Source organism: Phalacrocorax carbo, chromosome 13 (genome assembly GCF_963921805.1).
Source record: "Phalacrocorax carbo chromosome 13, bPhaCar2.1, whole genome shotgun sequence".
NCBI classification, from domain to species: domain Eukaryota; kingdom Metazoa; phylum Chordata; class Aves; order Suliformes; family Phalacrocoracidae; genus Phalacrocorax; species Phalacrocorax carbo.
Genome location: NC_087525.1, coordinates 9,367,645 through 9,382,406, shown reverse-complemented (window position 1 = coordinate 9,382,406; position 14,762 = coordinate 9,367,645). Strand labels below are relative to the sequence as shown.

At 39.2% G+C, this 14,762-nt stretch overlaps 1 protein-coding gene across 1 annotated transcript in view; it reads right to left on the bottom strand.

Annotated features, from left to right (window-relative positions):
- FAM13C (family with sequence similarity 13 member C) overlaps positions 1–14,762 on the bottom strand; it is a 133,395-nt gene that overhangs the window by 13,761 nt on the left and 104,872 nt on the right. The window contains exons 12-17 of the mRNA XM_064464779.1: positions 12,378–12,528; positions 11,926–11,991; positions 6,438–6,648; positions 5,366–5,504; positions 3,872–3,953; positions 1,186–1,397 (exon numbers count right to left, since the gene is read on the bottom strand). Coding sequence (XP_064320849.1) covers positions 1,186–1,397; positions 3,872–3,953; positions 5,366–5,504; positions 6,438–6,648; positions 11,926–11,991; positions 12,378–12,528 — 861 coding nt within the window. The remainder of the gene's footprint in view (positions 1–1,185; positions 1,398–3,871; positions 3,954–5,365; positions 5,505–6,437; positions 6,649–11,925; positions 11,992–12,377; positions 12,529–14,762) is intronic.

Here is a 14,762-nt window from a genome sequence, read left to right as displayed (position 1 = left end):
TTTTCCACTTCAGGTTTTAAGAAAAGTAGTTTATAAAAAGAAACAATTAAAAAGTCAGTCATGTATGCAGAGCTCAAGATCTCAGAAGCATGGCATTGTTATGCACAGTTCTAGTTTTTATACAGTAACTAGTTGTTTAAGCACCAAAAATAGGAACAAAACAGAACAAAAAAAATTATCTCTGCTGTACTTTCTGCTACTGAAATCCACCCAGAATAATTTCTTAGTTCTCGCATAGTTTAGCATTTAGTTCTTCTTCACTCCTCTTTATTCCACTCCGCCCCTCCCCTTTTCTGTTCATAAGCCAGAGTCTAAATGTTACTAAATGAACATTTAGAATTTAGGTTCCTTTGAGGACAGAATTTATGGTCTTGCTTGGCTGTATAGCATCAGGAATAGCAACATCACTTGGCAGCAAAAATAGCCCCCCGAAAAAAGTATTTTTATGGAAAATATGTATTGTAGAACAACAGCTTCAGACAGACCCTATACTGTGCCAGTAGTGTGAAGGTACAGCAGAATTTTAAAATACGTACTATTTGAAAAGCAAAAATAAGTTGCCCAGCCAAGCAAGCATGCTTCATGGAATCTTGCTCCTAAATTTAGAAGAGTAATTGAGAATGTGGAAGAGCAGAGGCAGTAGCAGCACAAGTAAACATACAAGATCAGAAGGGCAAAGCAGTCCGGATGGTTGCACTATCTGTGGGATCTTAGTGCAGTGCTTTGGGCAGAGGCTGTCAGCATTTCTCAGGTGAAGGGCGACCTTTATAGTCAAAATAACTTCAGGAACATTTTTAGTCACACAGTTTCTGTGGACTCAAGATAGGATTGCTTTTGCTGTCAGCATCTTCAATACACTAGAATATGCGCTTCCTGCGCACACAACCTCAAGCAGGGAGGTTTCAGCAGTGCCTGGCAAACAGTTTTATACATGTATCTCTGAGCAAAAAGCACTTAGCACTATTTTAAAAATCCTTCTGCACCTCTTCTGCTGTGCAAGTCTTCACAGAAAAGTCACTTCAGAAAACTGCACTAGAGTTCCCATCTTGTTAGAGAGAAAACGCACTGCAGTGCCAGAAGACACAGGGTGCACACCCATCAGCATACCCTGAGATGGCTACATGCTAATTAATATCTGCCTCAGCCAATAAAGTTCTGAAAGAAACAGCCATACTTATTAAATACCTTAATGGTCTCAGGAAGGTTAAAGTGTTGTCTTTTCTCCTTTAATCGTCTCAGTACACTATCCATGGTTTCTTCTACTGAGGGAGCTGGTTCTGTGCTTGTGGCCTCCTGTGTCCCAGCCTCTTTAGAGGTCCCAGTGCTTTCACTATGATAACTTCTTTGGGGTGCTCTAGAGGTACAGTTTTGTTCTTCTGACATTCTGAGTTTCAGCTCTGAAAGGCAAATTGCTTGGCAAATAAATAGATTAGAATATTTGCAAAGAAGTCTCCTCTGACAGTACAAGAACAAAAAACATCCCTACTGCTTGCATACAATAGTTATCATACCACAGTTGTGTAGGAAACTAACTTTGCTTCACCTCAACATCTAACATCTTTTATCTGGTTAAAGCAAAATCCAATGGCCGAGGGATGTGATGTGTCCAGGCCAATGAAACTTAGAGCACATATGTACTTGTCTTCTCCCTCCAAGCCCATCTTTGACATAAAAGGTGTTACCATGGGTGAGGACTCAAGAGGCACTGGGTTAAGGATTGGGATCTGGGTAAGAATCAGTGCAGAAATTCAGTGGGAGTGAGGTTAGGAAAAAGGCTTAAAAGGACAAACAGCACTGAGGAGTAGTTGTGGGAGGTTTGGTGAGGGTTGGGTATGGAAGCAGAGCTCTCTTGCTCCCCCTCCTCACTAAACCCATGACTTTCAAGTGATCTGATGTCTGGTTAAGTAAGAACATGTCTAAGCCTGCTGTGGGGATTGTTGTCTAAGGATGTGGTCCTTCACAGACACCTTCCTGGACAAAAGGCAGCGTCTCTGTGGCCACCTGCCCACTTGCACCCCAGCTGTGCTTGTCTGCCCTCCTGTAGTGCTGTGCAAGCCAGGAGGAGAATGAAGGCCTAAGAAGGGCTGGGGAGTCTAAGCTGTGCTACAGAGCCCTCCATGCCAGCTGCCAGGCTGCTGGGGCCATGTACTCCAGGTCTGCATAACCAATGCTCCTCTTCTCTTGTGCACTTTAAACCACAGCCCTCCCTTGCAGAGGCAGCATTGTCTTCCCAGAGAGGCTACTGAGCTGGTCCTCACAAGGACAATCAGCCACTTTTCTTAAATGACTTCCCTTGGCAGAAGAGCAACCCAGCAGAAGACATATAGGTTACAGTCTGTCCTAGCGTCACAGTCAGCAACCTGCCTGGATGCAGTAAAGTATGTAAGTATATTAGCTTGACACCAAGCCAAAGACACTGGAGCTCTAGGGACCTGCACAGAACAACAAGAAAATTGAATTAAGGTCTGAATTAGCTCCCGTAAAACCAGGCTTTGTTCCTAGAGCATGCCTGGCTGGTGAGGGACCTCGGGCAAGGCAGGAGATTGATGGTTCCAAATGTGTCAAATTTATTGAAATCTGTGCAGAAACAGTAACGAATTTTTAGCTGTGTCAGTCTGGGGATACAGGCCAGGTTTGTAGGGAAAAACAGTAATTTTTATTAAACTCATAGAGCTAGGAAGGATGGACAAGACTTACAAACTTGAAGGAGGACCTATAAGCAATTTAATGCTTTGCATTTCAATTGCACCTGTCCCACAAACCCCATGAGCTTTGCTTCACTTAAAAGCAGTGTCATTATTCAGAATAATAAAATCAAGGCTGTTCACAGGATCAAGGCATTTTGGGTGGGAAGGTGAGGCTGATCTATGAAAGCTAGACCTCTGGCTAGCTGAAGCAATGGTTGAGTCAGAGAGAGAATTTTCAGAAAGTTAACTATGTAGTTCGGCCATTTCCTCTCATTTGTTCTCCCTGGATTTGTAACACAAAGTTCAAGGGAAAAAAAAAAAATCTAGTAATTTTGCAGCCTTGCATTTAGGGGAGAACATTCCAAAATAAATTTACTGAAAGATGAGCTTCTAGTTCTTTATTTACCACACTCACACCTTCTATATCTACATGCTTAACTTTATCTAAAACAAAAGATGAAACATAGTACTACAACTTAATTAGTAGCAAGAATCCACTTATAATGGGGAGAAAATGATTTAGATAAATTATAAATAACCTTCAAAAACAACAACAACAACAACAAAAAAATCAATCAGTCCTGGCTACATTCTCCCTGAGGGCAAGCATATGATACATCCACAGAAGTTAATGGAGTGGTACGCAGACAGTCAAGGGCAAAACTTGACCCTCTAGACCAAACCTAATAGCTGGGAAAGATCTGGTTTTATGAACAATAACAAAAAAATATTAAAAAAACACCACAAAAAACCCCAAAGCTTTAGAGTTGTGTAACCTCAGTCCTAATGAAACATTCTGCACCTACATTTGTACTATTACAAGGACACTTTATTTCTGTATTTCACTGTATTTCACTGTATTTCAGACACTCATAAAAAATATTCAGACTACCATTGCCTTTTGCATGAATGTTTATAGTTATGAGGGAGAAATGTTGTCTTTTTTCCCTTCCCCTTTTTAGCCTTGTTATGAGAGTTGAACTAGCTTACTTTAATCCCTGCTTTCAGGAATCAAGGCAAGTCGTATCACCTAATATCTTTGTTGTCACTGGGAGACACATTGCCACGCACTAGTGAAGAATAAGCAGAGCACTGAGGTTAGAAAACTAACTCTAAAATTTTCCAGGTACACTCATACTTCCAGGTGCTGCAGCAGTAAAGTGAAATGACATGCTATTATGTACCTTTGAGCTGCTTACGACCTTTGGCCAAATCATTCATCCATTTCAGAACTTCAGGATTGGAAGTCTTGTCACCATGCGAAGGCTGAATGTAAAGAAAGAAGGAAGAATAAAAAAGAAATTGATGGTTATACAATAAAACACATAACAACCCATCCACACGCAGTATGCTAAAAAATGCCCATAGTTCCAACTGCACTATATCATAGTGTTGTGCAGAGCATTTGGCTTGATCATGGTACCAATTTATCATGCCTTATCTCTCCCCATTGTGGCACAGTGCTACATGGACCTGAGTATTTTGGCTCTGAGCCTAAAAAACCCCATTTAAGTCCTTGACTAACTGGATAAGTGACTTCAAAAGGACTGACCAAATACCCAATGTTAGTCAAGTTCCTAAGTGATCTCCAGGATGGTAACCGAAGCGCTCTGGCCCTTGCAGAGATAAGCCCTTACTGCTTTAAGACAGGGATTCTCCTGGGAAACAGCATTTTAAAAATTTCAGCTGAACTGCTTAACTAATAAAATGAAAAAATTCTGTGCAACAGAATTATTTCAAAAGCAACAAACAACAAAAGTTTGTGCATCTCTTCTTTCTTTGCATTTAGAAATTGCCTCCAAATTGAAATTAACTTACTCTGGCTCTTCAAAACTCAGATATTTAAAATGGCAAAACAGTTTTGCAAAATTAAACCTCTGAAAGAAATAATTTTCCAGTTACAGTGCGGTGCCTGTTTAAGTACAAAATTTTACTCGGAAGAGTATATGATGACCATAGGGCAGAACAATTCACAAATGTACGTTTAAGTCTGCAGTCATTGATGAGATTACAAGGTAATAGAAAATTTGCTGAATTTTCATTTTAATGTAGTCATGAAATATCACAAACTTCCTTGTTTCACATTGTGCACATCTGTAGCATTACGGATGTTTTGATGCTTGTATTGCAAAATTCACACTACACAAACTAGCTCGATGTGAGCAATGACCTTGCATACCCTGCACAGAGCACACCACTGACCTCAAACAACCCCCACCAGCAACACACCACAGTTTTATTTATATATTTTCTGCCATCAGCGTCGCTTGAGCCCTATGCTTTGAAGATTTACAGGGCTTCCTGAATGAAGGAATCTGCACAGCAGAGCAACAGTTTCCAAGCAAATTACTTCTACAAAGTAAATAAGTAGCTTTTCATCTTTTGAATCATTGTTCACAAGCCTGTCAGCTATATTTCACTGATTCACACTTCTCTCACATCTAGAAGACGGATATTTTGCAACAAAGGTAATCCAAAGGAAATGCAAATTAGAGTCTCAGAACTACTGCATACATTGAAAGATGATAAAAAGTTATTCCGTCATTGATGATTTTCCTATTTCATTTTACCAAACATACCTACCCTTTTTTCCTATATTTTTTGCATAAGTTTAAATACACTGGATTCTTACTTGCCTCTTAGAGTATTTCCTTGTTTCTTTTTAATTATTACCTTACCAGGTATTTTTTTTCTTGCTCAAACTTTTCTTCATACTTCCTAATTTTTCTCTTGAGACTCTGAAGGTGCTTGGTAAGTTGTGCTACTGTTTGTGGTTCTTTGCACTCTTCACAGTTACATCTAGAAGAACTTCTTGGCCTGCAAAAGCCAAAAACGTAGTAGCTGGATCAAAAAACAGGCTATAATAGACCACACCTTGTTTCAGGCACTTCAGAATTTGCAGCTAGGTTCTTTCACAGGATAGAGATAGTTCAGTTTTACAAAGAAGGCATAAAATAACTGCTTTTTCTTGAAGGTATCCCTTGGGCATACTAATGAGTTTGCCATCTGTCTTTCACACCATTTATATTTTTTTTAATTAATTGTGGGATTTCTGGGCATTTTTCAAAAGTTTAATCTGGTGGGTCACAATCTGATCCAGTATTTACATTTAACACCCGCTTATTACTTCACAATTCTTCCACTGTAATGGGAGACTGTAATAACATGATTTATAAAAGTAAGCCCAGGGAGTATTTTGTTACTGGGAATAAACATTATCCATTTGAAGGCAGTTTAGTTTCTGATTTTTTTACAACTGCAAATCAATAGATCTGATAGTTATTCATATGCAGCTGACAGATACGTATATAAGCTTTGAAGAAAGCTTTGTTTCCATCTGAAACTCACAGCTTGGTTTCTGGAGATCACATATATGGACTGTTCGTATGTTGCATGGCACTCTCATACCTAGTGAATGACTCAAGCTATAGTTCTATTACACCTGAAATTTTTAGTATTATACCTTGATAGCCCCCTCTATCTTACATTCACTCCTCAGAGTAATTACTAATATTTAAAACTGTCCTTGCTAAATATAACTAACAAAGACTTCCAACAATATTGTGCTGTGTAATTACCGAAAATCGACTAGAACCTAATTCTGGTATTGCAAATTAACAATGTCAAAATACGCTACAATATGAAAATTTCTTGTTTATGACATAAGAGTAACTGAAAAAACATAGAGTCAAAGATTGTGGATTGTACAAAAATTATTTAAAATATCTAAGAATTAATATATTTTCTTACATCATGAAAGGTTGAGCACTTGGTGGAGAAGGGGCAGACTCTGTGTCTAGATTGAATCTCTGGCTTTGGCTAAAGATAGAGCAGCGTGGTGACAAGAGGGGATTGTCTCCATCTGTGATGTGATACAGCAGGCGACTGGTCCCTTGGGAGTGATGTTCTTGTGGGCTGCTGTCCATGTCATTCTGCCAGTCTCTGTGGGCTGGCACAGGCTCTAGAAAGAAAGCATTAAGCAAAATTGACCGAGGGTCACTCACAAGATATTTAGCTACCTAGATAAATACAGATCTATACTTACAGAATTATTCAAAGCATAAGTATTCAAAGTAAACAGAAAATAGTTCAGCAAAGTATCACATGCAGAACGAACATAAAACTGAGAATGGGAAAATAGAAAGGACAGGTACTGGCTTAGCATAAAGCATTTTTGAGTTCCACAGGAGAAGGTGTGTTTGTAAATGATGAAGTATAATATAAAGATGGAGTGTTTCCCAGAATAGTGGAATTAATTGTGGCTTTCAAAAGCAAACATCTATGAAATCATATTCCTGAAGACAACGAATGTACAAAACAGGTTTAATTCTGTGATTTAGCATTTAGTCCTTTGGTCAAGAGAAAGGCAGATCAAAGGCAGACGCTAAGAACCTCCAGGGTCGCTTGCAGCATCCTGCAGAATTTAGTTAAGGTTGAAGTAACATACACATGGCTCTAAAGAGCACAAAATATTAAAATAAAAACAATAAACAATAACATTCAAGGCAGTCTGCAGTGACTGCTACTTGGAGGAGTCACGCTTAAGATATTATTTTAATATTGGCTTTGATTATAAATGGAAACCTTGCCTCAGGTGCCTCATAAGGTAAAATTTGTTTTATAGAGATGGTCAAGCTAGAAGTCAGAATGATTTATTTTGGACTGAAAAAGTAGGAGTTGGTGAATCTCGTCACACTGGCTCTGTTTATGGGTAACATGGAAAATAATGGGCACATGACAAAGTCTACCTCCAGGGAATACCAAGACTTTGCCTTTCCTTTGCTGTACCTGGGGATGTTAATGGGAAGAACGATTGAATCTTCTTCTTCACCCTCAGTGGGCGAAATGGGTGAGAATGATCTAGCCTAGTCGATATTTTTGCTATCAGATGACTGTGCTTTAAAGCAGATTATGTTTTTAGAGAGAAATTCCATGCTCTTATTAAAAAAAACCAGTTAATAGAGGTTAAAGCAAAGAATGTGCTCTGTCTCAGGTTCCCCTACATCAGTTTCCATAGTACATAATATTTTGCACCAGCTACATTATTTTTTCCCTCTAAAACTGTGTGTGTATATAGCCTTTGAATTCATATAAATTATTTTATATCTCCAGGCAGCATGTGTATTATTTCTAGTCAGTATTATATTTGAAATATATCATGCATTCTAATACATTTCACAGTATCTTTCTATTCAATGACAGCCTAGAACTGCACAGAAAAACAACTGTACATGGATTTAGTCACAGAAGAGCAGGCAGATTTAGAAAAGTTCTTTCACCTTCTCTTTCTTTCCTTTTTCTCCTTTGTACATGGGAATGACATTCCCATGGTGAGCAGGTATTTCCGTCAGGATTTTAATGGAACCTTTGTAATGCATTTTATTTGACCTCTGCCCAACAGATACTGAAGTTACAAACCTCAGTTGCTGCACTGGGACAGTGGGGACAAACCAGCTCTGAATGGCACCCTTCATAGAAAGCAACTATTGATTTAAAAAATAATAGTTACAATGGCCTAAAATATAATTTTATTAGGTGCTATCCAACTGGTTTTGCTTTACAGACAACAAAACAGCCAATTGTATATTGTATAATCACAGTTTAGTCTGTCATACAAAAGTTACACATGACTTTTGTAAGTTCATCTACTCTAACACCACCATCAATTATAATTATGTTAAGCATTTTCAAAATGACACGATGTAGTTGATTATTAATTCTAACCTAGCAGCTTTTCTCTGAGCACTTCATACTCTGTAGGTCAAATTCAACTCTCCAAGATACCAGAGCAACACCCAAAACTTCTAAATTGTGTTTGAGATTCTAACCCTCCCATAAAGAGTTCCAGAAAGGCATCTGGGAGAAGTAAGAGTAGAGCATTGTACCAGTCATGGGAAGTTATGTACACAGACAACATGCAGTGATAAAGGCTGGAATAAATGTTCTGCAACCAAAAGTGTCTCTTTCTGGCAAGTAATCTTTCCTTACCCTGTAAGACTTAAAAAAAACCAAACCCTACTAGTTCTGGTTGGTTTTTTTGTGGGTTGTTTTTTTTTAACTTCTGAAAAACAATATTCTCAATGAGAAGAAACTGGCTTCCTTCCTTTTATTTCACCATCTTTGAACTTCAAGAAATATATAATCACTGTGAAGTAGGTGGAGTAAGAATAGTTTCTCTATTTCTTATGCTCTGTTATTACAAGGAATACATTTTATAGTCATTAAGTAGTAGTCTCTTTACTGTAAAAGGAAAATGATGTTATTAAAAAATCAGCCAGTGTGTGTATGATAGGTGCAGGAAAAAAGTTTCCAACATTTTAACTCTGATTTTCTGTGGATCTAGAAGTACTCCTCTTGCAGGGGGCAGTCTGTGCTGCTGATAAACTATATGGTCACAGACATTCACTCCTTTTCACATTTACAACCAGGTAATTTTACTAGGCCCAACCCAGTCTGGGTTCTTTTCATTCTCCTAAATGGAAGAAAAGTCCACATTCAAGACTAAACACTCCTGGAAGGTAAATGCAAAGGACAAGTAATGGCTGGAGCAGCCCCAGTGTAAAACCAAACGCACAGAGCTGCAGTGAGTTCAAGGAGGTTTTTTTTATTCAGCTAGCAAATGAAAGGGAAATGCCAGGTGCGTTTGGGAGTATTTCCCAAAGGCCAGGGCTCTTCCATTTCCGTGGCACCAGGACTTCCTGACAGCATTGCTCCACTAAAGCTCACAGGCTGGAGCAACTTTGTTAGGGCCCCAAGAAAGGTTTTAGTCCCAATTCTATCACAGCTGCATTAAATTACCGCTGACTAGCCAGAAGCGGTCAGCAAGTCGTTCAACCTGGTTCGTTTATGTGGCCCAATTACTATAATATCAGAACATCTCAGGATGATGACAAATTGTAACCAACCCCATTTTTAATTACAACGTAGGACCATTATTCTGATTCCAGTTCCGTGTAGAACCTAAACAAGACGCTAAGTGTTATCCTGCGAGTAGCCCATGAACTGACCCAACATCTATCAGTGTTCATGTGTCTGATCTAATTTGACCCGCTGTTTTTGCCAAAACTGGGAACTAAAGCCACCTCTAGCCAAGCCAGTAAGTTGCCCCTTAGCCTGCATCTCCTCCATCTCATCTACTCAGTCCAGCTTAGCACTGACAAGAGCTAAGACAGGACTTAAAGCCAAGATCTAGTATCTAATAATATGCAGTATGCTTCATAATGCGTACTTCAATCGTATGACAAGTCATATGGTACAAGTCTGTATTCCTGCTTGTGATATTCTTTAAGTAAAACAATAATACACCAAAGTCTGTTGTATATAAAAAAGAATATGCAGATGCAATGTATTCATCCCTCAACAGATTAGGTCCATGAATGCCAGTATCATAATTTCTTAATTAAAAGACATTGAGAACACCTTGCAGTTAAGTTCAGCTGCTCACTGCTCAAGTCACATATTTCATGTATACTCATATCCAAAAGCTATAAAAATAACTCACACTCTGCTTTTCTTTCTTTCCCTTAAAAAAACTAATTTACTACCCCCTTGCAATTCTTTATGGTCTCATTTTGCCAGCTCTAATTCAAGTTTTTTCATATTCAAAAGTAAACTGGAAATTGCTGACTTTGCTCAGAGATAAGGAATACTGTTCACCCCTTAAAATCTGCATCCTGTCATTTTACTACACTGTTCTAGCTTCGCTCACCATACATACAATGTATTTTTTTCTAATTTTTGTTGACTGGGATGTGAAACAAAAGAAATTAAATAAACTACATGATCCTGTTTATTTTAAAAATAATATATTTGTACATTGTTAATATTAAAATTTTTACTGCCTCATTCACTGAGCAAAGTCTAATAACCAGAGATGTAGTTTATATGCCACATCCTCTAAAAACTCTGTTCCTAGCCTGGTACAAATCTCTGGACTTCCATCCAAGTTCGAGCTGAAATAGCCAATAGTCCCATGTGAAAACTGTACCCAAAGTCTGAATGTATCAGAAGATTTCAGTAGTAATTTCAGAGTCAAAATTACGACTAGCTCTATCTATGCAAAATGGCAAGTTATTAAGAAAACCACAAACCCCAAAGCAGATGTTAGCAGGAACGAGCATACATTAAAATCCATTAAATAGGTAAGCTTTAATTAACGCACAAGTTTGAACTGCTGGAGTGACAGAGCATGCTCTGAACTGCGTGAGAGAAATGCTACATCATCCAGTATTTGCTGGAGATAGGCAATTAGGAGCTAGAGAGGGTATTGGGAGTAGGGCACACTAACAGTACGAATTGAAACACAATCCAATCAAAACAGCAAAAATAAGCAAAGGAAACAATTATGAACCATCCTAACAATGAATTACGAAACTACCAGAACAAAATAATTCAGTAAACTACTGGAAAAGGAGGAAAAACCCACCCTGCCATAAAGGAAAAGAGTCAGTGCAGATTTTAGATGGGCTGCAAAATGTCTTGGCCTGTGCAGCGCAGATACGAGAACTGACTCTGCCTCGGGTCCTCACCAAGGGACTAGCACCAGTGCAAGTTCCATACCTGTACCCAAGAACTATTAAGGTATTTCCCTAGCTGGGCTAAAGCTTTTTTTTTTATTATTATTATTTTATTTTTATTTAGCTAAGACCCAGGATATTTAGTATTTTTTATATTCCTTCATCCTTATAGTAATTTGGATTCTACAAACCATTTTCCTTAATTGTGTAATGCAAACCTCAAACTTTAGAATTCCTTAAGTAGAACACTATAATTTGTGATATTTTTTTGGGGGGTGGTAAATAACTTACTGTTATTTCTTGCTGAAAATTCAGAGCAAACAGCTTCTGAAATAATTTCTTCTGAACCCAACCTTTATTCTGACATAAAACACCAACTGCAAAGGGGTTACTGAGCTGTCTGCCTTAATTTGGACCATACATGGTGAACAATGTAAGCATTTGTGTATTCATGTCACTTGCCTGTGAGATGTGTTAGTCATATTGCCTTTGACCTATTTTTCACGAACAGTGATTCCTCTTCTGCTGAGCATCACGACTCTGCCAGCCCTGTGACTACAAGCTATGAATTGACAAAAATAGTGCCGACCCTCAGGGCTCTTTATTTGCAAGGACTGGTTTCCATATCGAGGAAAAAGGGAGAGGTAACACACCACAGTTTGCCCAGATGGGTAATAATACAGGTTCATGAATTATTAAAATCCACATGCTGTAAAACTCACCTTCGCTATCTCTCTGCTGATGCATTAAATTAAAATCAATAATAGGAGAAATGAAGTGATATTGCTCTGACAAAAAGAATGACAAAAATAGAATTACATGATATGGCAGGTGATCTCACACAATACAGACATAGGAAGTAAAGAGTGTAAATTTACTTGAACAAAAAGAAAACCACAAAGAGATTAAAACTGAAAATGAAAGGATCAGGATTCTTAAAACCTGTCTGAAAAGCAAGAGACCCTCTCAGAAAAAGAGAAAGTTACAGCCATTAATTTATCTTCTTTTAACAGGTATCACCCTTTTTTGCGTTACCCAGCATTTGCATGAGGACATGGTGCTTTGCATTAGCTCTGCACTGTTTCCCAGAGGACTGCAAATCTGATATTAAACTGCAAGTCACAAGGCTTTTTTATAATTGCAAATGAGAACACTTCATGGCATGATCACTTACCTCCACTACTGGCCCCATCAGCTTGCACACTGGTTTGGACTGATGAAGGGGCTGGATCCTTGGGTGCCGGCAGCTGAGGGGATTCTTCCTGGGTTGGCAGAAACGCAGAGCACAGATCGGTTTCAAGGGCTTGTAGCTTCAACAAAGAATTCTGCAGACAAAAGCAGAACATTGGGCTAGATAGAGAACAACTGAACACAGCGATAGCTCTTCAACTCACTGAGCCCATTAGCAGCGCCTGCAAAGGGGTGTTCCCCTAGCAGCTCTGAGAGGATGTGCAAGGAACAAACGTGCACTATTCCACGAGTTTCTTCACTTCTGGTTATTTAAGTCCCAATTTACATGGATTATTCATGACACATGGGAAAGATGACTTCATCAGCAAAAGAGGATTTATTCTAGGAAGCCAAACTGAGATGGTGTCCCTTTTCTTGGTCTTGAAGCAATACACTAAGCAAGTATTTCATTCATTGGGCTGACATCACGATCTGATGACATTTTGTCCCTCCCCATTTACCATTCATAAAAAACCAAATCTCCCTCTCCAGCCTATTGTGCAGTACACAGCAGTAAACAAAGAGTTACTGAGAACACGCTCCCTCATGGGATTCTTAGAAGAGATATATTTTAACTGGCTTTTTAGAGATAGTTCTTTATGTAGACATAGCTTTTATGTAGGCTGCTGCTGCTTCTACAGGGCAACCAAATCATTTCCTATCTGCTGCAAAGGTAAAATTAACAGATCATTGCCACTGTCTGCAGACAAATCAATGAGGACAAGGCTAGTTATCTATAACATCACTTCCAGCTACTGTGTCGTGCTTAGTCCAGTTCTCATTTTAATCTTTAATGCTGCATGCGATATTCAGCTGTACAATCTGACACAAGCATCTTGCCGTGATGTAAATGCTGTGAAAGACCTAATCACCATCTGACAGGGCAAAATGAGTCACTACTGATACCCCACACATTCAGTTCCCCTCTCTTAAGGGAAATACAGCTTGCAACATAAAACAAAATCACACAAGGCTGTCTTGATAATCACACAGCTGGCACACACAGAATTATACGTAAAATGTTAAGTCATCCAAATGGTATGTATTTGTGAAGAGCAATTTCTGAAAAAAAATATTAGTTCCCTGAAAAACTCCTTTCCCCACTCTGTCAAAGACCTGAAACCAATTTATTGATTCATTTAATGAAATAATGTATTTAATGGAATAATTTCCTTTGTGTAACAATATGTCACCTATGTAGTGAGTAGCTTAATATGTCTTCGCATTATTTTTATTGTAATACAGTCCTTTTATAAACCTAAGCATGCCAGTGGTTTTAAGTAAATAAATAAATAAATACATAAATTCAAAAAGGAGACTATTTTGCTGAGAACAGCAGGGAAGATTTCAGCCTTAATCCTTTCATTCTTTTTATAGAATTCAGGCAGTGAAAAGGGAGCAGAAAGTAGCTCTTCCTAGGAGATACCTCAAAGTGGGAAGTTTCAAAAAGCACAAGATCACCGTAACCAGATCCTGTGACCCTCTATGTGCTATCAGGAGTGCTTCAAAATCCATATCATGTTCCACAAAATAGATTAGGTTACCATCAAACAATTGGACTTTGGCCTCAGCTTAGGTCAAAAAGGAAATCCAGGAATACCTTCCTTCTCCAGGTCCCAGAGCAAACAGAAGCTCTGGCCATTCCTATTAGAAGCAGCTTGATATTAGAAATGTGTGAGGAAATCACAGAATTCCAGGCTGGAAGGGACCTCAGGGACCATCTAGTCCAACCTTTCTAGGAAGAGCCCAGTCTAGACAAGATGGCCCAGCACCCTGTCCAGGCGACTCTTGGAGGTGTCCAACGTGGCCGAGTCAACCACTTCCCTGGTGAGATTATTCCAACGGTGACTCACTGTGAAAAATTTCCCTCTCGTGTCCAGTCGGAATCTCCCCAGGAGCAACTTGTGTCCATTCCCCCTTGTCCTCTCCATGTGACTCCATGTAAAAAGGGAGTCTCCATCTTCTTTGTAGCTGCCCCTTAAGAACTGGTACATGGGGATGAGATCCCCTCTGAGCCTCCTTTTCTCAAGGCTGAACAAACCCAGCTCTCCCAGCCTACCCTCGTATGGCGGCTTCCCAGTCCTCTGATCATCTTGGTGGCCCTTCTCTGGACCCCTTCCAGCCTGTCCACATCCTTTTTGTATAGAGGGGACCAGAACTGTACACAGTGCTCCAGGTGTGGCCTGACAAGCGCTGAGTAGAGTGGGATAATCACTTCTTTCTCTCTGCTGGCGATGCCCTTTTTGATGCAACCCAGCATCCTGTTGGCCTTCTTGGCCGCAGCAGCCACTGTTCACTCATGTTGAGTTTCGTGTCCACCAGGACCCCC